We start from the raw sequence: 25887 nt of genomic DNA, 5'->3' as shown, positions 1-25887 counted from the left end.
GGATGCAAAGATAAACTTACACATTGAACTGAGTTTGTGAGGATAGTTTAGGTAGTAAATTTGAATTTAGAGAGATATTAATGATTTAATTAAAATTAATATGAATGTAAAGAGTAAATTAAATGTAAAAATAAATCATATGTGTTCAAATAAAATTTCTCATAAAAAATACATTACAATTCCTTGTTTGCCCAATATTTTGGCACTTGGTTAGAAATTTTCTGTTTCCCTTTTGTTGGAGCTGACACGTGTCAACATATTTGGTAGGCGACAAATATGGTACAACGACTTCTTTGCTTCCTCCGATAATACAGTCAGTCTTCTTCCCCAACTCTCTCTCCTCCATCTCTTTTCCGCGCACAGAGAGAAAGCACAGCGGAGGCAGTGAGTAGCAAATGGTTGCCCAAAGAGGCAGCCCATGGGGGCTCCGATGTCTCTTCCTCTGCCTGGCAGTTCAATTTGCTCTGGAGGCGGCCGCCGATTACTTCAAGCCATTCAACGTCAGCTACGACCACCGAGCTCTAATCATCGACGGCAAGCGCCGCATGCTCGTCTCCGCCGGAATCCACTACCCCCGCGCCACTCCTGAGGTACTACGCTCTCTCGATTCCGCCATAGCTTCTCTGCTTCTGCATGCTAATGGTTTAACACCACTGACAATTTCAATGATTGTGAGGAAGTAGGGTTCTAAATTAAAGATATTTCATTTTTTTGGATGAAATTAGTAATGATAATTTCACTAATCTGTGATTAGTTACTAATTAATTGGAACAGAAAACTAATGATCGGCGACTTACTGCATTCAACAACCTTAAGTAAACTTCCAGAATTTCCCTTACAAACACTGGAATGCTGGCGTGGCACTTTGACTAAGAGTAATTAATTGCTCTTGGGTCACTTTGAAGTGACAGAAAGACGAAATCAACAAAATTTTTCTTATTGGTTTATTGCATCATTCGCATAACCATATGGGAATTTTGGTAAAATGTGGTATCTGGCGAGCGGAAATCTTAATACGCTGCTGTAGAGCCAGACTATAGTGCTGTGTAATTATTTGTTTTGAACAAATTTTAAGCCTTTGGGATTTGATGTCAGATGTGGCCTGATCTGATCGCAAAAAGCAAGGAAGGCGGGGTGGATGTGATCCAAACTTATGCATTTTGGAGCGGCCATGAGCCAGTGAGAGGACAGGTGCCATAACGTTTTCTACGGCTAGTTTGGGGTGATTGGCTTCTGGTTGGCTTAAATAAGATCATTTATTTTTTGCTGAAAACTAATATGTGTTCTGGATAAATTGCTTAGTACAACTTTGAAGGGAGATATGATATCGTCAAGTTTGCAAATTTAGTGGGAGCCAGTGGACTCTATCTCCATCTACGCATAGGGCCTTATGTCTGCGCTGAGTGGAACTTCGGGTCTCATTGTCTCAACCATTCTTTTCTTCTGTTTTTACAAGTTCCCCTACTTTTAACATGGTGCTTTGTTTTTCTGTCTCTATTTATGCATTGCATATCATACAATAGTTATTATTCTACTGGTTACATTGCAGTGGCTTCCCCGTGTGGTTGCGTGACATCCCTGGAATAGAGTTTCGAACAAACAATGCGCTTTTTAAGGTTCAATGCCCCTAAGCTTCTACAATTGCACATATATTTAAATTTTGGAATTTTGCAGGTTTTTTTTTTCTGTTGTAATCATTTTATTTAAATATTTCAAACTGCCCTGTGTATCCAAAACTCCATCCAGCGACGTTATGCAACAAGGAATTAAATGTCTAGATTTCTTTTTCCGTCCCCTAATTGTTAAATCATTTGTACATATACAGGTGCATCCATATATATTCTAATCCACAGCATACTCCTGAGTAATACTGTAACACAGATTTGGTTGCAGCAGATAACCAATATTTTGATGTGGGCAGTTGTATGTAATGTTTTTTAGAATTGTGAATTTTCCCATTGAATCTCTTAGAGGTAAAAGCAATCCTTCCGCTTTCTCATATGCAGTCCTATTGCTCTTTTTGTAGTACATTTCCCATACTTACGATAACATGGGTGACAATGGCAGTGATAAGTTTACTTCGGTAACACCATACTAGCTGCTGCCTACCCCTTTAAGGGATACTAAACCCTTAGCACTTAAAAGTTTCTCTTTCAGTGAAGCAAACAATTTTTGTAAACTCACTAAACTTTTTTCTTCTTGAGGAAGGTATCATATTCTTGAAGCTGATAACATAGTGCTTTGAATTTCCCATCAGGTCTATTTTTTTTTTTTTTTTTTTTTACCTTCTTTTTTACCTTTATACAAAGCAAAAATGTTCCATGATAACTTTTGAAGTCGCATTTCTATAGTGATTTTGGCGTGTAATTTTCTCTTCAGTATCTTTTATGTGTTCTGTTTAATTTTAGTCTCTTAGATTTGGGTTTTCTACAGCTGAAGTTTCTTTGAGTTTCTCTAGTGTTGTAGGGGTTTATATAAATATAGCATTACAACTGGCCTTTCTTGACCAGTTAAATTTTCAAATTGAGTTACCCAGTCTGTAAACTGCAGTTTAAAGTGGTGGCTTTGACATCTTTACGTTGCTTTGATTTTCTACAGGAGGAGATGCAGCGGTTTGTTAAAAAGATGGTGGATCTGATGCAAGAGGAAGAACTATTATCTTGGCAAGGTGGTCCGATTATCATGATGCAGGTTGTAAGCAAATTTTTTAGTTGATTCGGAATATTACATAGATTGGCCATTTGAGCTTGTTTCTAGATGAGATCTTAGGGCCCTGTTTGGATCATGAGAATTGAAAGTGAAAAGATGCATCATAGAAATTATAGAATTGTTATAATTTGTGGGTATTGTATTCTGTATATCATGCATTATTCTCAGTTGGGGACCTGGGGTCATGCATATGTCTGGTCTGAAGGCCATTCTATAAGCATGACTTATATGCATGTACCTTTAAAAAAATTCAGGCAATATTTCCCACTTTTGCACACTGCGTACACGCTTCCATTACCATTTCAGTTGTTTAATTATGTCATTTCTCGATTTCTGGTTGCGCAGTATGACTGCAGATTGAGTATTTGTTTAAGTTAGCTCATCGGTGATCAGACATTCAGCCTTAATAATGTGTTTATTTTCTTACCATTTCTGTGTCTTTACTAGTATGTTCTTTTAACAGGCTGTATTTTCCCTGATATATGTGCTCTTAGCCATGTATACTGATGCTGCTAAGAAATTTTTATCAGATTGAAAATGAATATGGAAATATTGAAGGGCAATTTGGTCAGAAAGGGAAAGAATATATTAAGTGGGCTGCTGAGATGGCTTTAGGTCTCGGTGCTGGGGTTCCATGGGTCATGTGCAAGCAAGTTGATGCTCCAGGAAGTATTGTAAGGCCCTTAGCTTGTCTTATGCCTCCGTTTGTCATGCATGCATATCTAAGTTTCTGAACCAGTTTTTATGAATATTATATTGCACGGGAAAATGCAAAATGGCAAGTAGTAAAAGTCAACAGGATGCAATGGCTAGGACGACATATTAAATGCAGTTCATTTCATGGGAAGGTCCTAACGTTTAAACATTTCACCATATCATTTCATTGCAGTCATGTATATATAAATAGCGTTTGTTTTCTTACAGATAGATGCATGCAATGGCTACTATTGTGATGGTTACAAGCCAAATTCCTATAACAAACCAACAATGTGGACAGAAGATTGGGATGGATGGTATGCTGAATCCCCTTGAATTTGTCCGCCTTACTCTCTGCACATCTATGTATCCTATTAACATTTTTTTACTGGAGAGAGAAAAAAAATTCTATTATTATGCTATAACTAGACTCTAAAGGTACTACAAACATTGTGGAGAAGCTGTATTCGAAAACCAACCATCCATCTACTACTAGAGTCATAAACAAGAGAAAGCTTATGAATTTCCAGTTTACCACCTTCCAGTCCTCATGAATTACCAGTTTATCACCTTCCGCCCATGCACAAGTAAGCCCTTTTCCAACTGTCCAATCCTTTAATAATTTCCAAAACAGACATTCTGGGGTTCAAGAATTTTGAAAGCCTCTTCCACCCTAATTGTTTGAGCTAGTTTTGATGTTCTAAGGGTTGAAGAAAGAATAAGTAGTTAAGAAAACCAGTAAAGTGTGAAAGAATCTTATGTCAAATTTTGTGGCTTTAGGATTTTCGATTTTATTTTATTTAAAGGGAGATAATTGCAGATTTACTTGTGATTTTGCAAATTTTGCTGCTTGAAATGGTAGTCTAATCTTTTACATGACTTTCTGAGGTATGCATCATGGGGTGGAAGATTGCCTCACAGGCCTGTTGAAGATCTTGCATTTGCAGTAGCACGCTTTTACCAACGTGGAGGGAGCTTTCAGAATTATTATATGGTACAAAGACAACCCATATGTGCACTGCTGATTTAGTTCATAAATAGTATGGTATTGCGTGGTGTACACCAAATAAAAAAAAATCATACATAGATTGGTTTGACATGTCTTCAGTGGTGTCATTATGTGCTAAAACTTTAATTTTCATTTCTTTGCTGTTTCTTCTAAAAAACAAATTTCTTTAATGTGACTACATTGTTCTGTTTCCTTTTGGGCCAAATTTGTTTCCATAATTCTCTTCAGTGCTTTTGATTTTGGCAAGAGAAATTCAAAGTTTCGGTTTCTATAGCTTGATAAATGTGGAACAACTAGTATCACCATGGGACAACAGCCAAAAGTTACATTTTACAGTTTATTATTTTTTTGGCAATATAGATAATATGTAAAGATAAATTATTACTCATTTCACTGATTTGTTCACTGTCAGAAAACATGCCAATGTGTTATGTCTTATTTATGTCCCTTATAAATCTTAACAAACTTGCTGCTTGTGTGCAGTATTTTGGTGGAACAAACTTTGGGCGGACTTCTGGGGGCCCGTTTTATATTACTAGTTATGATTATGATGCTCCAATTGATGAATATGGTAGGTTAATGGGTCTAAATGATAACTTTGTTATATTTATTTTTTTATTTTTTGTCGGAGATAACTTTATTATATGGCTGGTTCATTTTCTTGCTTTTTGTGTCCAAGTCCCTGTGATCGAGTTGTAATGAGTTAATGAGTTTCGTATGGATATCTTCTATGGAAAAGTTAGCATGAGTGTCACATTACTGAATCCAATCAATAAATGTACTGATTTATTAACTAGGTCTGCTGAGTGAGCCAAAATGGGGACATTTGAAGGATCTACATGCTGCTATAAAGCTCTGCGAACCTGCTCTTGTTGCTGCTGATTCTCCGAATTATATAAAGTTAGGACCAAAGCAAGAGGTTTGAGCCAAACCTTGAGTTATGTTTGTTCACACTTTTAATATGTGTTCTCACCAACAGGATTTTCTGGTCTTGATAATATTATATAATAAATGTTTTTTTCTTCCTTTGGGAATAACTATTAATATAATGATCCAGCTCTTAACCGCTTGTATTTGCAATAGTGTCCCAAAACTTGCATGCACTTGCAAGCAAAAAGAATAACAATTCAACTAGTCCTTTATGTCTATGATTTTAATAGTTTACGTTTTCATTGTAGTCTCAGTTTATTGTGTCTTTCATAGGTTGGATCTTCTTCGAGCACTTGTGTTCCTGAATCCTATTTGAAATGAAATAAGTAATTGGAGATTATATTGTCTGTTAAAACTGTCCTTTACTCTTTAATGTTTTATCCCTTTTGGACAATTGCCCATCTAGAGTGACACAAGTCCACAAGTCCCTATAGAAGTTACCAAATAATTTACTATTCCATCCTCAGTTGAATATCTCTTACATGTGACTAGTGTTAGAAACAATTATGTATATTGGAATCATTTTTCTATTGCTCTTTTTGGAGTTTATTAGTTCTACCTGCAAACTAATTTCTGTTATGTATTCAGGCACACGTGTACCGCATGAATTCTCACACCGAAGGCCTGAACATTACTTCGTATGGAAGTCAAATCAGTTGCTCCGCATTCCTTGCAAACATTGATGAACATAAAGCAGCTTCTGTAACATTCCTTGGGCAAAAGTATAATCTACCACCATGGTCAGTCAGTATTTTGCCAGACTGCTGGAACGTGGTATACAACACTGCCAAGGTATGGTTGAATCATTTGACATTGCACATGTTAATGACTGCAACATTAAGAACTTTCTGGCAACATATATCACAGAATATGAGCTGGATCAATTGTGTATATGTCTCAACTTGCTATTATTCTGTTCGCATATGTGAAAGCCAAATTTAATTTGTATATTATTTTTCAGACTCGGTAAGCTTACTCTTTACTTGTTAGCTGGTAGTTTATGACCAATCTTAAATAATCTGTATTTTAAGGTTATTCTCTTTGGTTTTTACATATAAACACTTGAACCAAAATCTTACATTATGCATTGTAACTCTCTGTGGTTCTTACATAGAAACACTCACACCAAATGCTTAAATTATAGGTTTAGCTCTCTGTGGTTCGTACCAAAGACTTGAATTATAAATTTTAACTCTCTGGGGTTTTTACTTCTTTCTTATATAAATCATAGCAAAAAATTATTTTGTAAATTATATCTTGTGCTATCTATATTGTAACTGAATACTCTACATAACCATTGCCACTCTGAAATCTTACCGGAGCTGCCATAATTGATGGTGAACGTAAATAACAATAGAATTCTTAGGAAAATGTATTGTTCCCTCCACAAATTCCTGAAACTAATTATTAATGAGAGAGATTTAATAATTTTGTTGATGCTTGAAATTGAGCTCAACAGCCAGGCAGTCATGACAAGCCGAAGCGAAACCATAAACAACTTTAGCCTAATGGTTCCAGATCTGTACTGGAAATATGATAACATACAATTATACAGGTAGTGGTCGGTTTCATGTCTCCTTTTATCAGTCAGATACTTCAATGAAGTTTAATTCTGTGTATCTCTAAATAATTCTGCATATCTCTAAGTGAGGATTTTATCACAGTTGTCCTCATCTCAAACTTCAATGAGCTTTTACGTGGTTCTTCGTCGGAATCTGAACTTGTGAAAATGTGAAACAATTTTCCAATCTGAAGTGTTTTGTCTGAGTCTACTGTTTTCCAATGCTTGGGCAGGTTGGTGCACAAACTTCCATCAAAACAGTAGAGTTTGATTTGCCCCTTTATTCAGGTATTTCTTCACAGCAACAGTTCATTACCAAGAATGATGATTTGTTTATCACCAAATCATGGATGACTGTAAAAGAGCCAGTTGGTGTTTGGAGTGAAAACAATTTTACGGTCCAAGGAATATTGGAGCATTTGAATGTGACAAAAGACCAGTCTGATTACTTATGGCATATAACCAGGTATATTTATTTTATTGAATAGAGCTACTGCTGGATGAGATTGTTTTGATAAGAGTTATATGTGCCGCACAACATAACTGTCGTATTTCTAGTCAGTTGACTATTATCTTCAAATAGTTCAATTTTTTACTTAGTAGAGGTCCTTTGATATACAAAAAATGAGACTTTGGAAAAAAAGATTAATAAAAAAAGGACCTCTCATTGGTTTTTATTACTATCTTTGAAAAGTTCAGTTTTTTAATCCGGAGTTGTATGTGGCATAACAAACAATCATTTTGTTGAATTTCATGTCTCTGATGGGACGACTATTAGGGTTTAATGTACTTACTGTTTTAAATCAATGCATGTCAATTTTTAAAACTATATTTGATATCATTCAATACCTATTTGATGCCTTTTTGGAATATAGGATTTTTGTTTCAGAGGATGACATATCTTTTTGGGAGAAAAACAATATTAGCGCAGCAGTCTCAATTGATAGCATGCGCGATGTGTTGCGCGTATTTGTTAATGGCCAGCTTACAGGTGATGGAAGTTAATAATTTGACTATTATGCATCCCATATAAATATAGGTATATCTATTGGTGAGCGAGATAAATATGTTCTTTATGGAATGGATGGAATGAACTATGAAAGATATGTAATATAATTACTGAAAAGTCCATAGCTTTGTGGAATCATTTTTAAGGGCTTTTCTGGTGATGCTTATTTCTCATCATGACTTCAGCACCATTTTTATGAACATCCAGGAAAGAGGATATTAGCAGACAATGTAAAGCAATAGAATTATGAAACAAAGGGAATGTATGCGCAATATTTGTTATCTTTCTCAAAACAAGGGAATATAAGTACCACTTCATTTCTGTTGAGTATGAACTACGTTGGCGTTGTGAAGTCCTACTTTCTATGCTGAGTTGATCGGGGTTATTTGAGCGGTCATGGGTAGACCTATTAGTGACTAATCTTTTGGGGTATTTGCGTTTATGCGGTGAGCGAGAACTTCTGTCATAACAATATACTAGTTCAAGTTATACCGAATAATAGGTAGTTGGAGTTGTTTGTTTGTTGAGGTTGTTTTCTTGGCACCACGAAGATGTAGTTGACCCACATTAATCTACTTTCTGCTTGGAGTTTCATGCTTCCAAACTACTGCAGATATTTCTTCTTCAATGTTTTAGAGCCAGAGGGGTTGTAATGATTGATTTCAATATACAACCAGTGCATACTTTTCCTTCATATTCTCTATAACATATTCTTTTGTGTTCTCTAATCTACGTGTTATTGCCCCCATTTTTTATTGAAGGCAGTGTCATCGGTCACTGGGTCAAGGTGGAGCAGCCTGTTAAGTTTCTGAAGGGATACAATGATTTGGTGTTGTTAACTCAGACAGTGGGCTTGCAGGTAAAATGTTAAGCTTTACGTCCAAAGCCCTTTCTCTGCATGCGGGCTTTGCATTGATTTCAAAACAGTTCTTACATTTCCCCTCTCCCCTCCCTTTTTTCTCTCTGTTTTTGTAGTCGATCTTTTCCCCCTCTCAGGTCATTCGATGGAGGTGGCCTTTTTTTTATTGTGTATTTCTTCATTCGTGCACTCTGGATAAAGGGGCTTCAGAGGGCTTTCATATCTCTTCTTTATTGTCCTGTAGTTTGACAATGTGGTATAATTTTTTTCATTTAACTATATTGAGTTGGGTTCTTCTTGCCACTCTGTAAGGGAAGAAAAATGTTTTGCAGAGGTGCAGTAAGTCAGCAACTTTTTAAGCTGTTTGGACGGTAAAAATAGCTTAGTTTTTGAGAAAAAAGCTGGGGAAGAGAGTTGTTAGATGGATAAGCCCATATTCTAGGCCTTGGTTTAGGCTTCATTTTTTTATGGTTTTGTTACTGCGTTTGTTTCCTTCTGAATTCTTTATTTTGGTAACACATTCCATTGAAGTGTATTATTCTGTTTTCTTTGTTTTTGTTTTTTGGGTTTAGAAGTAGTGTATAAAACTCTGCAAGTTTTATCTTAAATATTTTTGCTTGCTTATCGTTGATAGCGGTGCCTTCCATTCAGACAATTTTGATCACACTTTCTACCATCAGGCTTATATACTCCTAGGGGGATGGTGTTACTGATTCCATTCAATGTTCTGTGATTTGAAAATATTATACAGAACTATGGTGCTTTCCTGGAGAAAGATGGGGCAGGATTTAGAGGACAGATTAAACTGACTGGCTTTAAAAATGGTGATATTGACTTTTCAAAGTTGCTATGGACTTACCAGGTATACGTTTATAATTTTGAATCTTCCACCCTCTCCATTTTGAGTGTAATAGTAAATCCATTGTCCAAGTTATTCTTGTATGTTGAAGTATTTGGTTAATTTTCTACTGTTCGTATGCTGCAAAATTATAACATTTATCCAAGCTTTTGCCCAAAAATAAATACCTGTGTAGGTAGCAAATTTCTATATATTCAGGCATTTCAGTATCAGCACTTCCTTTTAATTCTTTAAATGTATTGTAAACATTTATCAGGCAGAATATGAATCTGAATGGACAGAGTGTCCATGATCTAATCCTTCAATACTTCGTATATTAGTATATTGAAGTTGCGTTCTTAAGTTTAATAAAGTTGAGGGAAAGTTCAGCTTCTGGTTTTGTAATTGCAATGGTAACAATTACATTTGTATGGAATAAATTCAATGTCAAATAGCTATTTGAAATTCAGGATTGGCTACGGTACACACATTTACTTAATACATTCACCCCCTTGACCGTCAAATACATCCAATGGTTGGGAAAAAAGGTTTTGAGAGGGGCAAGAGAACTAAATGTGAATGTATCAAGTAAATGCATGTACCCTAGACAAGTCTGTTTACAAAATTGGAAACGGTTTGATGCTTATTCGCATACACATTTATCTTCTCTTGTTTAAAATAGCATGGCTAACACCATTTGTAAATTATAAATTTTCTCCTAGTCTGTTGCCAATCAAAAGTGTTAAAGTCATCAGGTGGATGTTGATTTGTTTTGATTATAGGTTGGGCTTAAGGGCGAGTTTTTGAAAATATACACCATAGAAGAAAATGAAAAGGCAAGTTGGGCTGAGTTATCGCCAGATGATGATCCATCCACATTTATATGGTACAAGGTAAATAATCTCATTCGCATGTGTGAGGCATATATTACCATCTATTTTGCTGTAAATTTTCATTGCTTATGTAACGATTGCAAATTACCCATGCTTTCCACCGATCTTGTCGTATCTATGAGTCTCCATTTTATAATCTTATTTGGGCTATAGTATAACTCAATGTGTATTCATGTGTCACAACAAGTCCTTTTATTCTTGTTAAAGAAAATGATAACAATTCTCCTACCTCATTCGTAGATACCAATCAATATATGATTCACTAGAGTAATGTGAAAAACGTATGAGTGCATGTATGAAGAATTTACAGACTTGCCACCTCTTAAGGAGGTGAAAGAGGAATATTTGGATGGGATGGAATTTTCCAATCCCAATCTCTATAGTCTACAGGGTTAATTTGTTCTAGGTCACGAAATAATCTCTATATTAGGATGGGGTAAATCAACTTTTTTGTGCTTTTCAGGAGAGGTCAATAAAGGGAAATTTTATCAAGTGGTATTAAGTTTATTGACCATAGTTGAAGGGGAGAATTATTTTTGTTGACCTATGCTATAAAATGAAATGACCTATGGCGAAATATAATATTATTTATTGACCTAAACCAAATTTCATATTTTAGGTAGAGGACTTAATTCCTTGGGTTTAAAGATAGGAATGTAAATTTCCATTCCTTGTTCAAACGGACCCTAGGAAAGGTAGGAAAAACATGTGGCTTTATTTCACATGAGCACCAAGTGGTGTAGCTACTTTTCGAGTGGAAATAAAAGGTTCAAGTTGTAGTTAGTGTTTTAAAAAACCCGAGGCGGCTTTGGAGGTGGTGCAGTGGTGGAAACGCCTCCGCCCAATGGTAGAAGGCTTAAACTCGCCTAGACATGGTTGTGGCACGCTTAGGTGGTTGAGGCATGCCTGAGGCAGCTGATTGGGCATTCCCAAGACCCTTCATCGCTCCGAATCCTTGCTTGAAGTCGAACACTCTAAGTCGAACACTGGGCTGTCTGTGTATGATGCGGCAGCATCTTCATGAAGAAGACGACTGCGAAGAAGAAATATAGGAGCCTTTTTTTTTTTTTTTTCTTTCTAAGACTTGGCTCACAAAGAAGACGACCGCGAAGAATAAGAGATATAGGGGTTTTATTTTTAGGACTTTGGCCCAAAACGGCATCATTTTGGCCAACTCTTTTAATTTTTTTTAAATGACTTGGCCCAAAGCGAGGTCGTTTTGGCCAAGTCTAATTTTTTTTGTTTTTCTATAAACCTCAGCAGCTCCCCCGATTCTCTCATTCACATTCAGCCAATCCCCAATCCCCAATTCCCAAATTCCCAATTCCCCAATTCCCCAATTCCCCAATTCCTCAAACCCTAAATTCTCCCCAATCCCATATTTCAATTTTATCCCAATCTCATACCTCACCACAATTTGTTTCAAAATTCAAGTAAGGTTTTTAGTATTCCAATTTTAATTTGGTCACTAGTAATTTGATTGCTTGTTTGATTGTTGGTTAATTTGTTTTACGAAGTATTTTATATATATATATATATATGTATGTATGTATATATATATATATATATGTATGTATATATGCATATAAATTTGTGTATATATATGTGTGTGTGTGTGTGTGTGTGTGTACATATATGGATATGTATATATATTTATAATATATGTGTGTGCTCAGGGTGATTATTGATTAGTAATCTTTTTTTTTAATATAATATATGTGTACGCTCAGTGTATATATTAAAAAATTTAGGTCTTGTGAGGCTTTGCCTCATGCCTAGGTTGGGCTATCCCTAGGATGCGTCGCCCACGCCTCACACTTTTAATACATTGATATATATATATATATATATATATATATATATATATATATATATAACAAAATATATTATTAAAAAATTTTAGATCGCCTCAAGGCTTTTATCTAGGCAGTGCTATCCATGAAATGCCTCACCTACGCCTTCACCTTTTAAAACATTGGTAGTAGTGCATAACATATCACTCTTTTATTTCTTAAAGTATAATTTATTTACAGATATTTGTCGTTTCTATTAAGCAGACATACTTTGATAGCCCTGCTGGCACAGATCCAGTTGCTCTTGATTTAGGAAGCATGGGTAAGGGCCAGGCTTGGGTCAACGGCCACCATATAGGAAGATATTGGACACTTGTTGCTCCAGAAGATGGATGTCCAGAAATATGTGATTACCGTGGGGCGTACAACTCCGATAAGTGCTCATTTAATTGTGGGAAGCCTACTCAAACCTTGTAAGTTTCTATCCCAGTATCATGAGATAAGTGAAGTGAACTAGCTGCATCTGTTGTTTTTCCCGGCTAAAGAAAGTATTCCTTTTAAAATCTGATTGCAAACTTGCAAGTCATGCATTCAGATGTATTTTTATACTTTTGGTGATCTTTGTAATTTACACTTGAAATTAAATAGGAAATGAGTTTAGTTGTTTAATATAGCCAGTATTGGTTATTCTCCAGGTACCATGTACCGAGGTCATGGTTACAGTCTTCAAGTAATTTACTTGTTATTTTGGAGGAAACTGGCGGGAATCCATTTAATATTTCAATCAAGTTGCGATCAGCCGGAGTCCTCTGTGCTCAAGTGTCAGAGTCTCACTACCCACCTGTCCAGAAGTGGTTCAATCCAGACTCTGTGGATGAAAAAATTACAGTAAACGATCTGACACCAGAAATGCACTTGCAATGTCAAGATGGGTTTACGATATCTTCCATAGAATTTGCCAGCTATGGAACACCTCAAGGTAGCTGCCAGAAGTTTTCTATGGGAAATTGCCATGCAACCAATTCATCGTCCATTGTCTCCAAGGTGAATTTGGTTTTCGATAATTCCTAGTATTCTGCTAGAAAATTATGTGATTTTTTTCGGTGGTTGTTTCATGCCTGTTTTTGAGTGTGCTAGTCCTATTTTGATAATATTCCCCTCTTCTGCAGAGTTGCCTGGGAAAGAATAGCTGTTCAGTTGAAATATCAAATATCAGTTTTGGAGGTGACCCATGCCGAGGCGTTGTTAAGACGTTGGCAGTTGAGGCAAGATGCAGGTCATCATCAGATGTTGGTTTGTCTCAGTTCTGAACCATTAACAAGAAGCTGGGGGTGAAGAATGGAGTGGTCAAGCTTTGTATTTCTGAGGTAGAACGCGTGCATTGTGATTCATATGTTTGGCGTGCTTGTTATCATGCTGAATTTGCCAGTTATTATGCTTGTATAGACGCCGCATAATGGCAAGGGTTGTAAATAAGAGAAACAAGTTTGAGTATACTCCATGGACCATAACTTTGTTATGGCATTCTAAACTGCATACTACTACAGCTGGACATGTGCTTATGTATGTATATATTAGAAGGCAATGTTAATGAATAATTCTGCCCAAAGGCATTCAAATAGTGGGGAAATTCTAGATACCCTCATTCTTGCGTACACTTTTGAGCTTCAAGATTGAACAAATCAAGTGTGTAATTACAGCAGAACTTACTTGTTTCCATTGGGCCTGTCCTTCGAAGCGCATTAGAGTTAAGACTTGTTTGGAAGTTCTTTTAAAATGATTGAAAGCGCTTTTGGTGAGGGTTTTGAAAAACTTATAAAGTGTTTTTTGAAAGAAGCACCAGACATGTGCTACTTGCAAGAAGCACTTAAAAGTAGGGTTGGGCAAACGGGTCTTGGGCCCGCGGGTAGGGGCGGGTATAGGCGGGTCGGGGCGGGTACGGGGCGGGTCCTGTTTTTAAATAGGGGAAACGGGGCGGGGCGGGCCTAGGTAATGGCATTCTAGGGTCGGGCCGGTTCCAGATTTATAGAAAAACGGGGCCCCGAACCGGCCCGTTTGTAATTGAAATGGACGGCCCAGATTGAAAATAAACATACCTTCCAATCATGACCGTTGGTTTTAGGTTTTAGTCTAAACTCCAACCCGTCTCTCTCTCCCTCCCTCTCTCTCGCTCTCCGTCGGTGAGAAGCAGCTGCAGCCATGGCGCAGTACAGCAAGGTCGCCCCGACCCCTCTGCTGAAGGACGAGCTCGACATCGTCATCCCCACCATCCGAAACCTCGATTTCCTCGAGATGTGGAGGCCCTTCTTCCAGCAGTACCACCTCACCATCGTCCAGGACGGCGACCCGTCGAAGGTGATCAAGGTCCCGGAGGGCTTCGACTACGAGCTCTACAACCGCAACGATATCAACCGGATTCTGGGTCCCAAGGCGTCCTGCATCTCCTTCAAGGACTCTGCTTGCAGATGCTTCGGCTACATGGTCTCCAAGAAGAAGTACATCTTCACCATCGACGATGATTGCTTTGTAAGTATCGCTTTTGGGTTTCGAAAACTTGGGATCTTAATTGGGGCTGTTTTGGATGTGGGATTTGATTTTTGAGTTGAAAAGGTTGGATCTTGGTGGGTTTTGGGAAGTGGGTTTTGTTGGGGTTTTCGAAATCTTGTTGTTCAATTGAATTTCGATTCGACTCGAATTGATTAGTTTGTGATGAAATTCTGTTGCTTTTGTTGTTTAGATCTGTTTCTGCTGCTAATGTTTGACTTACCCTCATCGTTTACTTTTGTTAATGAACTTTACTTGCTTTGATCTCTGTTTCTTTCGAGTCATATTTTAATATCATAGTTGCCTTTGGTTTGATCCGTTTCTTACCATGAGTTCTTTCCGTTAGTGTACTTAAAGTCTTGTGTAGAGATGTTGTTTGTTAGTCATTGTCTTCTGATCCGGTTTCGGTGATAGCATGAATTATATAATTGCAATTCTATGATATCGAAGCTTTTGAAAGATTTGTATTGTTTTCGTAAATCTTAGGTTCAGCACTAAGCTAATTGATATACTGTTTACTACATTCACAGATCTCCACCTTGCACTCGAGTCTGTTCGAATTATTGTTAGATTTACACCTAAAAGTTTCGGCCCGTAAATATTGATTAAGATTAAAACGTTTAATTTCGGTTTCGTGTATTCGTAGTTTGAGTAGCTGGTGTTGTGTATTTGGAACTGTTGCTGGAATTAGCAATGTTATGGTGCTGCTAATGTGTTTCAGATTTGATCGATATCCTTAAAATTCTTGTGAAATTGAGGTGTTATAACTTAAGTATGGTACTCTTTGTGAAAATGCAGGTTGCCAAAGATCCTTCTGGCAAAGATATCAATGCACTTGAGCAGCATATCAAGAACCTTCTGTCTCCGTCAACTCCATTTTTCGTCAGCAGGTGTGTGGTGCAGGGGAACCTTGAGATTGGAAGTCTCAGAGAAGTTGATGTTAAGTCTGGGCTTCCTGCCACTACAAGTACTGAAAGATTGGAACTTCTTGACGATGACGAGCATATTCTTAGCATTAAAATAATTGGTGGGGATCACAGACTTAGGGTATGAAGACTTTGATATGAAGTTCTGTGTTCACCGGAGTCTTTGCATATCCTTTTATAATTCAGCACATACTTCTCTTTTCCTTTTATTTGGTTGCACATTTCTCAGCATACAAGCTAAAAGGTTAACTAGTTCACAAGATTTTGATATGAAGTTCTGTGTTCACCGGAGTCTTTGCATATTAGTCTACAGTTTTTTGTGCAGATTGCAATCTGTGCAGTTTGCAATCTGTGAATATGTACAATTTTTTTTTTTTCTTTCAAACAACCAAAAAAAAAAAAAAAAAAAGGACCCGTGGACCCGGCCCGAACCGGCCCGTTTCAACCGGGCCGGGTAATGTCCGGTTCTTATATTAAAAAATGTAATCCCCGGCCCGGCCCGCCCCGTTCCCTTTGAACCTAGGTCCGGTCCGGTCCCTTCAAAATTGGGCCCGGCCCGGCCCGTGCCCAGCCCTACTTAAAAGTGTTTTTTAAGGATCCATTTGGATTTTTACTAAAGATTGGTTTCAAAAATATTTTCATAAAAAGCGCTCTTAATCATTTTAAAAGTATTTTCAAATGAGTCCTTAGAGAGTTGCACAAGATTTGGAAGTCGGATTGCGTTTGTTAGCCTTGTAGAGGTAGCACGCAATAGTTTTGAGAGAAATATTCTGAGTCAATCCTCAATCAAATTGGTTCATTCATTTGCCCTAGGAACCAGGTTGCCTTGTTCAACTGGTGTTACATGGCAAGGTTATTTTGGTCATTTTGTTTCTTTTCTTGCCCTTTAGAGAGAGAGAGAGAGAGAAGAGGAGGAGGTGGTGGCTGCGGCAGCGGATGGATAGGAAGGAGGGACAACAATATTAGGCTGTAATTTGTTGTGATTATGAAGTTATTGAATCAATGCTGTATTAGTGAAGGCAGCAACAAAACACTCATTTGATTTAACAGCTTTAGAAATACTTATGTTGTTAAACTCTTATTTAGTTTAATGGAAGGACAATGTTTATTGTCATCCACTATTCTTACGTATTATGTATAAAATCAATAATCGAATTCAATGAATGTAATTAACCTAAGAGACAAATGATCTAAGATAGTTAGATCAATGAGACTGATGCATAACGTTACATGGGATGCATTTTCTTTTGGAAATCTTCTCAACTATTATATACATTGAAGAATTGCAATGTGTCATTATGAAGTTAACCCACTCCTTCAACTCATTGTAGATAATATCATATGTGTTATATAAAGGTGCCACTATTGACACTAAATATTAATATTTACATCCAAGAACATTCCACAAGTACCATATTAAATCCTAAACTAATTTGTTAAACAATTCTGTACGTAAACCAAACTCACCACGCACACGTTGAGTTTTTTTTTTTTTAATTTTTTTTTTTTAATTTATTATTTTATTAGGAGGGAGAAGGATTCAAAGTTGTTACATTAATTTAGGTGAGGGGGGAGTCATGTTTGGACCCAAGATTGGTTGAAAAGTTAGAATTCGGATTGCAACTTTGATCCATGAACTTCAATTGAATAAAAAGACAAGTAAATGAGGAGAAATGATCCCTGAACTTTAATTGAATTGTAACTTTAATCCATGAATTAAAATCTATTAAATTTGGTCCTCGAACTTGACAAAATGTGGAGCATTAGTCTTTCTCCAAACCCAGCCGCCATTATAGCACTGCACTCTTCCAACAACCAAACGAAAGAACGTTTCAAATCTAAATTTGTAACACAATCTCCTTGAATGGTTCACATACAAGTAATAATTCCACATAATTAAACCTCACCCTGAAACCAAACATACTTAAGCACTCAAGATCATCACTGCATAACACCGACCTTGGTACCGTAACTGATGAAGACCTAGTGTGTAAAGACCTCGTAGCTGCGCTGTGGTACCTTCTTGATAATGGCCCTCATGAGATCAAAGTAGAGGGGCAGCTGTGCAATTGCGAAAAAGGTGACTGGCAAGCAAGTTGCTGCATATAATGGATATGCCACAAATTTCAGTTGATGTTTGAGGACAAAGATATGCCCTGCGCAGAATGAGACTATAATGGAAGCTATAGATGCGAAGAGTGATGTTAGACCCATCAAAAGTTTCCGAGGCAAGTCCATCGAAAAATCACTTTCTTCGTATCTAGAAGTGAGAATTGAAAGAAAGAAGACCAGGGATGTTACTGAGAAGCAGAGCGCAACTAGTGATGAGATGGTGAAGGCACCGAAGGCTGGCTTGTCCTTAAGAATTGGTTCGCCTGTAGTCTGATCAAGTCCACCTGGTACAGTCGCCGATGTTGCGAAGGCAACCGTTGCAATGAGCGCTGCAACAACAGAGCATGACTCCGAGGTTTTGATGAGCCATTTGCTGCCTTCTTTCATAAGATCTCGGTGTGTATGTATGAAGATCTCCTTTGGGGTCTGGCCTTTTTTGTTGTAGCGAACAAAGAAATGATGAGGCATTGAGCTTTTGACAAACTGTGCAATCAGTTAACATAACAGTACTCTTAAAAGATGTAGTTCAGATACTTCAAAACCTTGAGCTTGAAGTTTAGCATAAAAGATTAACCAAATGCTGGTAATCTCTATTAATTAATGAAACCCTCTTTGTCCATCAAAAGAGGATGAAAAGACTACTTAGTCTTCTATCACAAGAAAAAATTAATGGGCAATAATGTAATTTCACAGGTCCAAATTTTATTATTTTTTATCGAAGCCTCACCTACAGGTGATGTTAAAATCCCTCTAATATTTAAAATAAAATAAAAACTAAAAAAAAAAAAAAAAAACCTCCCACTCCCTCACGTCCTCTCTCCCTCTCTCCTTCTCATTTTCTATTAACATGATTCTCACCTGAATGTGCAGTCTACATTTATAGTTTGACAACATATACTTCTATATTGCAATATATACTACCAAAGTGAAGAGTTGTAAAATACTGTAGTATATGCGGGAGATCAATAATAGTAACCCACCTTGTACCACTTGATTTCCCATTGCATTTGCAATGCGGCGCCCGGAATAAACCAAGGTCGGTACTGTCCACATGTAGCGGCAAGATGTAATGCGCTGTTACCTTGATTGTCCAACTGACGCAACAAGCTTTCTTTTAGTAGCTTTCTCTTCTGCAGGAGATTGTAAACATGGGGTTGCCTGTTCTCAACAGCTAAGAGCACAACATTCTTTTGATCGGAATCGACGTCCTGGACAGCCACTGGAAATTTGTCGAGGATTTTTTCTACTATTTCGGTCACTCCCATCTTTGCTGCAATTAATATAGGTGTCTGCTTTTTATCTGCTTCATCATGAGTTACTTTCTTCTTGTCTCTCGAGAGCTTTTTGTGCTTTCTATCATTATCGTTGTTGCGCTCAGGCTCGTGATCATGTACATGATCGGGTGATGAGGACGAGGAGGGGTTTTGCTCTAGCAAGGTGGGATTAGGAACTTCATACTCTTCTGTATGTTTGCTTGGGTGAGTTTCGTTGGGATTTTGGCCGGTATTTTGATACTTGTATAAAGAAGTGCACTGGACGAGTTCATTCATGACCTGATTAGCCCATACATGTCGCTCTTTCTTCTCTTGGATTTTCTTTATCTTCCAAATTCCTGGATTCTCCATTCAAGAAACAAACGTTACGATCGACGAAACAAATATGTAATTAAAGGAAGCGTAAGTTTGATACTGACCAATTCCCAGAATGATGAGCAAGGCCTTCATCATAAGCTTCCAAAACAAAACAAAGGAGGCATAATTCGGTGGAAATGCCTTCACTCCCTCGTTTGCATCTGCAACAGAAAGGTTATGATCAACTCCGGAGTGCTGTACAATTCATGAAACTCTCTACAAAAGTAGAGCTAAATTCGGGGGTACATTAGTTCAAACACAAATATATGTTTGCATATATGACTGTTCTGTTTCATTCTAAATAACTTTTTGTGGTAAATGTCGGATACAGACGGAATGCTAATCATATATGAGATTCTATGGTTAATTGTAAATGAAAAGTTGCAAAAGGGATATTAGGAGAGTTTAAGAGTTTTGCCCCACATCAAAAGAAAGTTTGGTGGTCGAAGGGAGGAGGTATAGGAAAAGGTTAAGGTTAAGTAGGAATGTAAAGCCTTATACAAGATAGAACCAATGAAACTATGAGAGGTATAAAATAGTGAAGAAGGCGAGTTGGATGTCTATAACTTTCTAGAGCAAGGGAAAGGAAGACAAGAGACTTGAACTAGGTAAGGTGCATCAATGATGAGAATGAAAATGTTTTAGTTGCAGAGAACATGGTTAAAGACATCTGGAGACCTTATTTCCATAATCTTTTTAATGAAAGACACGAAATGATTACTTCTTTGGGGGAGTTGAATAACTCAGAAAAGTATTACTCATTCTATAAATTGGAGTTCGTAGTTGACATTTAGGTGTATTTTTTTCTTTGTTTTCAAATTCTATCATGTTTTTATTTAAATTTTCATGAATTAATTAAATTCATTTTGCTAGGGCTTAAGATGTAGCCTAGCCATGAATACTCCAAGTTTATAATTATATTAATTTCTTATTTGTTCAGTATTTGTTACTGTTTTTAATGCTTGCAATTAATTATTTGATTAGAAGAATTAAGTTGAGATCTGAATGAGATATCTAATATATAGCTTCTTGTAATGAATGTCATGTCTTGAATGAGTGCAAAGAATGGACTAACATAATTCATGCAGTTTTTCTTGAGGATTTTCCATAGTACTTAATTGGTTCTTGGTCTTTCTATATTCGTTGGTTGGAAAAAGAATTGGTTGTTAGTCAAGAATACTTTTGGAGGAGCCTGTAAAGGTATTATCAAAGAAATTAGAAAAAATCAACTGTCAACATGTCTAAGTTAATATGCAATAGATTTCGAGTGGGATTGGTTAATTAGGTTAAGTCGGCGTCTTAATAATTTATATACCATGCTTTATTTTCATTCATCTTTATTTGTATTTTGTTTCTTTTCATATCTAATTTGTCATCATAATTTTTGTCTTATTTATTTTTAATTTGTAATTATCATGATAGTAAATTTAAATTAGTCAGACTTTTGCGGGAAGAACACTCTACTCATTATTATATTACTTAGACAATATTATGCACTTACAATTATCATAACAAATTTACACTGTATATAATATATAGACCTCATCTAGGTAAGGAAGTTTACCATCAGTTGATCTTGAACTCGTTGTATCCAATATTTCTTTGGATTCTGACTTGATATCAGAAGATGATGCTCCTGAACTTGCCTCTGCAATTATTGGGATAACTAATCAGATGAAAGCAATTAGCTTATTTGTATATTGGCAGAGTCGCTGACGGAAGATTCACAAGGATGGATTGTGTTTGGCAGAAAACGTTAAAAGCGTTTTGGATCGTAGAAGTAGTTTCAAGACAGATGCTTCTTCAGAAAGCACTTTAATAAAATTTGAACGTGTTTCTAGTGAGCAAAAGTAATTCCTACATAAGTTTTTCCAAAAAAAATAAAAAATAAAAATAAAAAAGGAAAATGAAAAGGTAAGTCCTGCATAAGCAATCCCAAAACGTGCCCTCAAGTAGGATGCTTACCTATTACTAAGCTGCTCACTGGTCGAGGATTCTCTTCATCTCCAGCTGCATTGATACCATTTCTGTTTCTGTTTCCTCCATTAGCTTGAGGGAGTGACCCGCGCAGTTTATTCCAGTATAAGCACAAAGCTTGGGTACAATTCTTATTTCCCCGTGATTTCGCTACAATTTGAGAAACTGAATTAGACCTGTAGTGCAAACGTTCGGTGAAGAGAATTAATGTAACATAAATATTTGACAAGATCCACCCACTTAACACTTTGAACAGACTTCTCAAAAGCCGGAAGAAGTTCATGCACGTTTCGTAGTTTGCCGGATGCTTGGAACTGTTTTGATCTCCTGCCTTGTGCAGACAAGCTTCATGATTATATGCTTCAATTTTGAGATCATCAACGATCAAACCTGACAAATGGAATCGAAAAGTTCGGTTTAAATCTAAGATCATGCAACGATGAACAAAAAGATAATTTACATCTTTTGTTAGAATATCTTACAGCGGTGTATAATCTCATCAGCTAGTCCAAGGCGAGTACTGCTTTTGAATGCATTAGGCTTTCCGGCCAGAATATGCAGCGGAGATAAACCGTTTTCATTCATAGAGTTAGCAAGTTCCGGGTACAATCGAATTATCTGAAACGCCAAACCTATCAAAACAAAAGTACAGAATGAATGGCATTTTTATTTTTAGGATAGTTAGTTGCGGTCAGTCTGGAGCGCAGATGGCTAAAAGGGAGTGTACTTACAGAAGTATTCACCAGAGATAGCAGCATGGAGAATGGTATCACCATTGTTGTCTCTAAAGGAATGGAACTTTTCTTGGCAGTGAGAATGAAGGCAAAGGAAAGACTTTATGTTGCCATTATGAGCTGCCAAGAAGAGAGGGGTCTCACCGTCCAGGTTGCGAACGGAGACAAGGTTTTGATCCTTCGTAGCCATGATTTCGCAAAGTTGCACGTAACCAAGCCTGGCAGCCAGATGGAGTGCTGTGTTGCCTTTCTCGTTTCCTAAGTTGAATATTTTGGATGCATTTCCTCCGAGGGAAATGATGTTGAGCAACTCGATTGCGATTTCTGTTTGGCCATCTGCAATTGCAATGTGGAGAGCAGTCTCGTTAGATTTGGTTATCTTGGCCTCTTGAGCCTTGGAACTGTTTCTGTAGGCTTCCACCACCTTTCCCCACTGCCCTTTCATGGCGCTTTCGAACAAGCTATCTACTTCCTCCTCTAAGGCCATGGCTTAATTGATGGCTTGTTTCTCTAGTTTTGCAGCTTATTTATACTGCCATGAGATGCAATATCTGATACCATTGTTGGTGGAAGTTGGATCGATACAAGAAGGATCTGAAGCGAGTGGCACATCAAAGAAGTACAACAGTAATATGATAAAGTTCAAATGTAGGTGGTTTACTTCTTGTTGTATTCTGAAAACCTCTCAATTAAGGTCTATTGGGACTCTGGGTATTGGGCTGTAAATGGTTAAGTTAGGGACAATATCGGTGCATGTTTTGACTTAATGCTGGACACTTGCTGAGCGGTTCGAACGATATTTACTTGCAGATCCCGTGACACAGCAATCATATATAGTTTGAAGTGTTGCCAATTGAACCATATTTACTAACATGAATATGAATGTCACACACGGCATAATTAGTAACTGTGGCGCAAATAGTTTTGTTAGTATATGGAGACTTCTTCTAGATGGAATATGCTTAAAAATGAGGGGTTTGGATTTGTATTTGTAGTGTAAAGTGCTTTATTACACCAAAATAAAACATGACACTATCTATTTAATCATGCCATCACGTTCAACTAATGTAAGTGATTATTGTCATTACTCTACTATTCATAGTTTTAAAAAGGAGTAAAAAGAACATATATAGTAAAATATGTTTAAGAATTAAGATACATGTTTCGTCTTTAATTCTTTGCCATTTTTTAACCAAAGTGTTCTAATTTCGGTGTGCAAAAGTAAAAGGTAATTAGTCTCGAGGAAAAACAAGAAAGCTTGATATTTACTGAAAGTTTGTCGGATTACTTCTCCGTCGCCGTCCTATTTAACCTAATTTCTTCTCCTTCAAGTCATCCTTTTGTTCTCGATCAACCCTCGTAAGTTGCGAACAACCCACACTCCCTTTACTTTTGTTAATCATAATTTAATACAGGCTTTAAACTGGATTAAGAAAATAAAAAGAAAGGTTATCAAAGGTAACTGGGCATTGGATGCCGCAAATATCATTTAGTTTTCTATTGGAAAAGTGCCAAATTAGTTATTCTTTGTCCGTCCAACAAGTAAGTAGTCGAATTTTGTATACCTAGAGATTTGCCAACCTTGATTCAACGAGGGGTCAAAAGAGCGCGGTTGCGCTCAAGAGTGGGACAAGACTGTTTATATCCAAGAAAAGAGTTAATAATGTTGTTTGTCCCACTTTTACCGACCACAAAACTGTGTTCCTCCCAATCTGTCATATATCAACTTCGAGGTTTCAACCAAAGATAACATTATATTGAAGCTGGCAATGAAAGAAAATAAACGTAGTAACTATGGAACAATCTCGATCTCTATCAACTGTAAAGTATACTTAATTCCAATTTATACTCATTAAAGAAAATCCTACAACAAATTGAGTAGTTTGTGAAAAGTTTCATTGCAACAGACTTATCCTTGTAACCAAATTTTGTAAAATAATTTTGCGAACTTTCTGACGCAATATCCTTCAAGAAACGATAATTTGGAATCCACAGTTTTTGAGGGAAATCCCAAATAATATTTGATTACTTGATTGAAAGATTGAAAGATGATTACAATGATTAACAAACATGATTTATATAAACCATTTACAACCTCTTTGGACAACTCAAAAGGCTTGGGAAATTATCTATTCTAAAATTGAGGAGGCATTTAACTGTAGCTTAGCTACAGTCAAATGATTGACCCTTGATTTTGCCTTATTTACATCACAGCCACCAAATTTGTGTCTAGGTTGGAGGGTAATTATTAAAAGTTAAGAGGGTAATTGTGTCCATAGGTTTTGGGTTTAGGGTTGCGCCATTGTTGCCTGATTTGGGCAGGTGGGGTTTGGGCTCGAAGTGGGTTGCCTAGTTGGTAGACAAAATTACCCTTTTTCCTGCTTTAATCAAGATCCAACGGATAGAATTTTGGGGCAGATTGGTCAATTTACACTAAGGATGGGGTTCTGGTGTTCGTGGGTTGTGACACGCCCCAACCCCGATATCCCCCAATATCAGGATAGGCACATACTGGCTGACACCTGAGGGTGACAAAGCCATTTTAAACATGCATACGAATAAAAAAAATGTCAATAGAATATAAAACACCAATGCCATATCGTGTTCAAAGCATACAACCAACCAAGAAAAACAGCAAAGATCCGAAACAAAGGAATGAGACTTACATTGACAGGACTCGAGGACACCTATGCGGAAATGCCCTGACGCTGGGATCGAATGCCTCGCTTACAACTCCTGAGGGGGCGCAAAAGCAAAAGGTGAGTGGACCATAGTTTATATTAATACTAATAATACGAAAACCGATTTCTTCTGAACATACTAACCCCTTGTTTTGAAAACATATATAATACTACATATAATAAGTTTTTTGAAAACTCTAGCATGCCATGAAATCATTTGTAAAACAAGTACGCGTAAAACAAAGCTCAATAATGGTGTTGTCGTCACCCGAAGGTGAAGTTATACGACTCTGGGTGACACATATACATATAACATCACACACCAACACTAGCTGTGGCTAGTGAAGCTGTCCGACACTGGTTTCGCCAGTGAAGCTGGGGGTATAACATAAGTATCCTCAACTATGTCCCATGGCCATAAACGTCTACATACCCGTGTTGTGTGGATGTGCTGTATGATAATCCACCAGATATTACTGAAAATTTATCTAAAAAAAATCCTACAACAAATTGAGTAGTTCGTCAAAAGTTTCATTGCAACAGGCTTATCCTTGTAACCAAATTTTGTAAAATAATTTCGCTAACTTTCTGACGCAATATCCTTCAGGAAACGATAATCTGGAATGCACCAGTTATTGAGGGAAATCCCAAACAATAAAAAGGTTTAATTTTGTGACTATTCATTACTAATACATATAAATTAAAGACTAAAAAACATCATTATTTTTTTAGTCCCATATTGACATGGTTAGTAAATAAGAAAAAACGCCTCACGATTTATACAAAAATACTTTTAAAGTTCAGATGGAAGATAAAAGTCATCATCTATCTACTTGTAAGCTCGGAGTTTTTTGGTTTCCTTCTCTCGATACAAAATAAATTAGTCCTTTTGTGTTTTTCTAAGTATAATTTTATTGATGCCTTACGTGTGAAAATAAATAATTTTCTTATATAAAGTTAGGGCACTTTTTTTGGCGTCGCCGTG

The 25887-nt window shown here is 36.9% G+C and overlaps 2 protein-coding genes across 3 annotated transcripts; one reads left to right on the top strand and one right to left on the bottom strand.

The window, feature by feature from the left end:
* Window positions 1-311: 311 nt before the first annotated feature.
* Window positions 312-13918, top strand: LOC137738080 (beta-galactosidase 9). Of its 2 annotated transcripts, none has more exons than XM_068477683.1 (19): window positions 312-590; window positions 1096-1191; window positions 1303-1415; window positions 1550-1616; window positions 2599-2691; window positions 3240-3383; window positions 3634-3722; window positions 4294-4399; window positions 4898-4985; window positions 5212-5333; window positions 5933-6136; window positions 7139-7371; window positions 7781-7896; window positions 8676-8773; window positions 9525-9635; window positions 10394-10504; window positions 12562-12770; window positions 12993-13341; window positions 13467-13918. In XM_068477683.1, exons 1-19 carry the CDS (start codon window positions 396-398, stop codon window positions 13605-13607), a joined length of 2685 nt encoding a protein of 894 aa, XP_068333784.1. In that variant the 5' UTR covers window positions 312-395; the 3' UTR covers window positions 13608-13918. The 2 variants fall into 2 exon arrangements, with proteins under 2 accessions (XP_068333784.1, XP_068333783.1); XM_068477682.1 differs by having other exon boundaries at window positions 8673-8773.
* A 3746-nt stretch (window positions 13919-17664) lies between these two features.
* Window positions 17665-22708, bottom strand: LOC137735961 (uncharacterized). Its single transcript, XM_068475312.1, has 7 exons — window positions 22219-22708; window positions 21970-22119; window positions 21476-21877; window positions 21075-21158; window positions 19573-19671; window positions 18860-19491; window positions 17665-18362 (listed from the first exon to the last, which is right to left on the bottom strand). Exons 1-7 carry the CDS (start codon window positions 22706-22708, stop codon window positions 17751-17753), a joined length of 2469 nt encoding a protein of 822 aa, XP_068331413.1. The 3' UTR covers window positions 17665-17750.
* Window positions 22709-25887: the final 3179 nt, after the last annotated feature.

This window comes from Pyrus communis, chromosome 6 (genome assembly GCF_963583255.1).
Source record: "Pyrus communis chromosome 6, drPyrComm1.1, whole genome shotgun sequence".
Classification (NCBI taxonomy): Eukaryota; Viridiplantae; Streptophyta; class Magnoliopsida; order Rosales; family Rosaceae; genus Pyrus; species Pyrus communis.
Note: the sequence above shows the minus strand (reverse complement) of the source record. Positions and strands in the feature narration are given on the sequence as shown.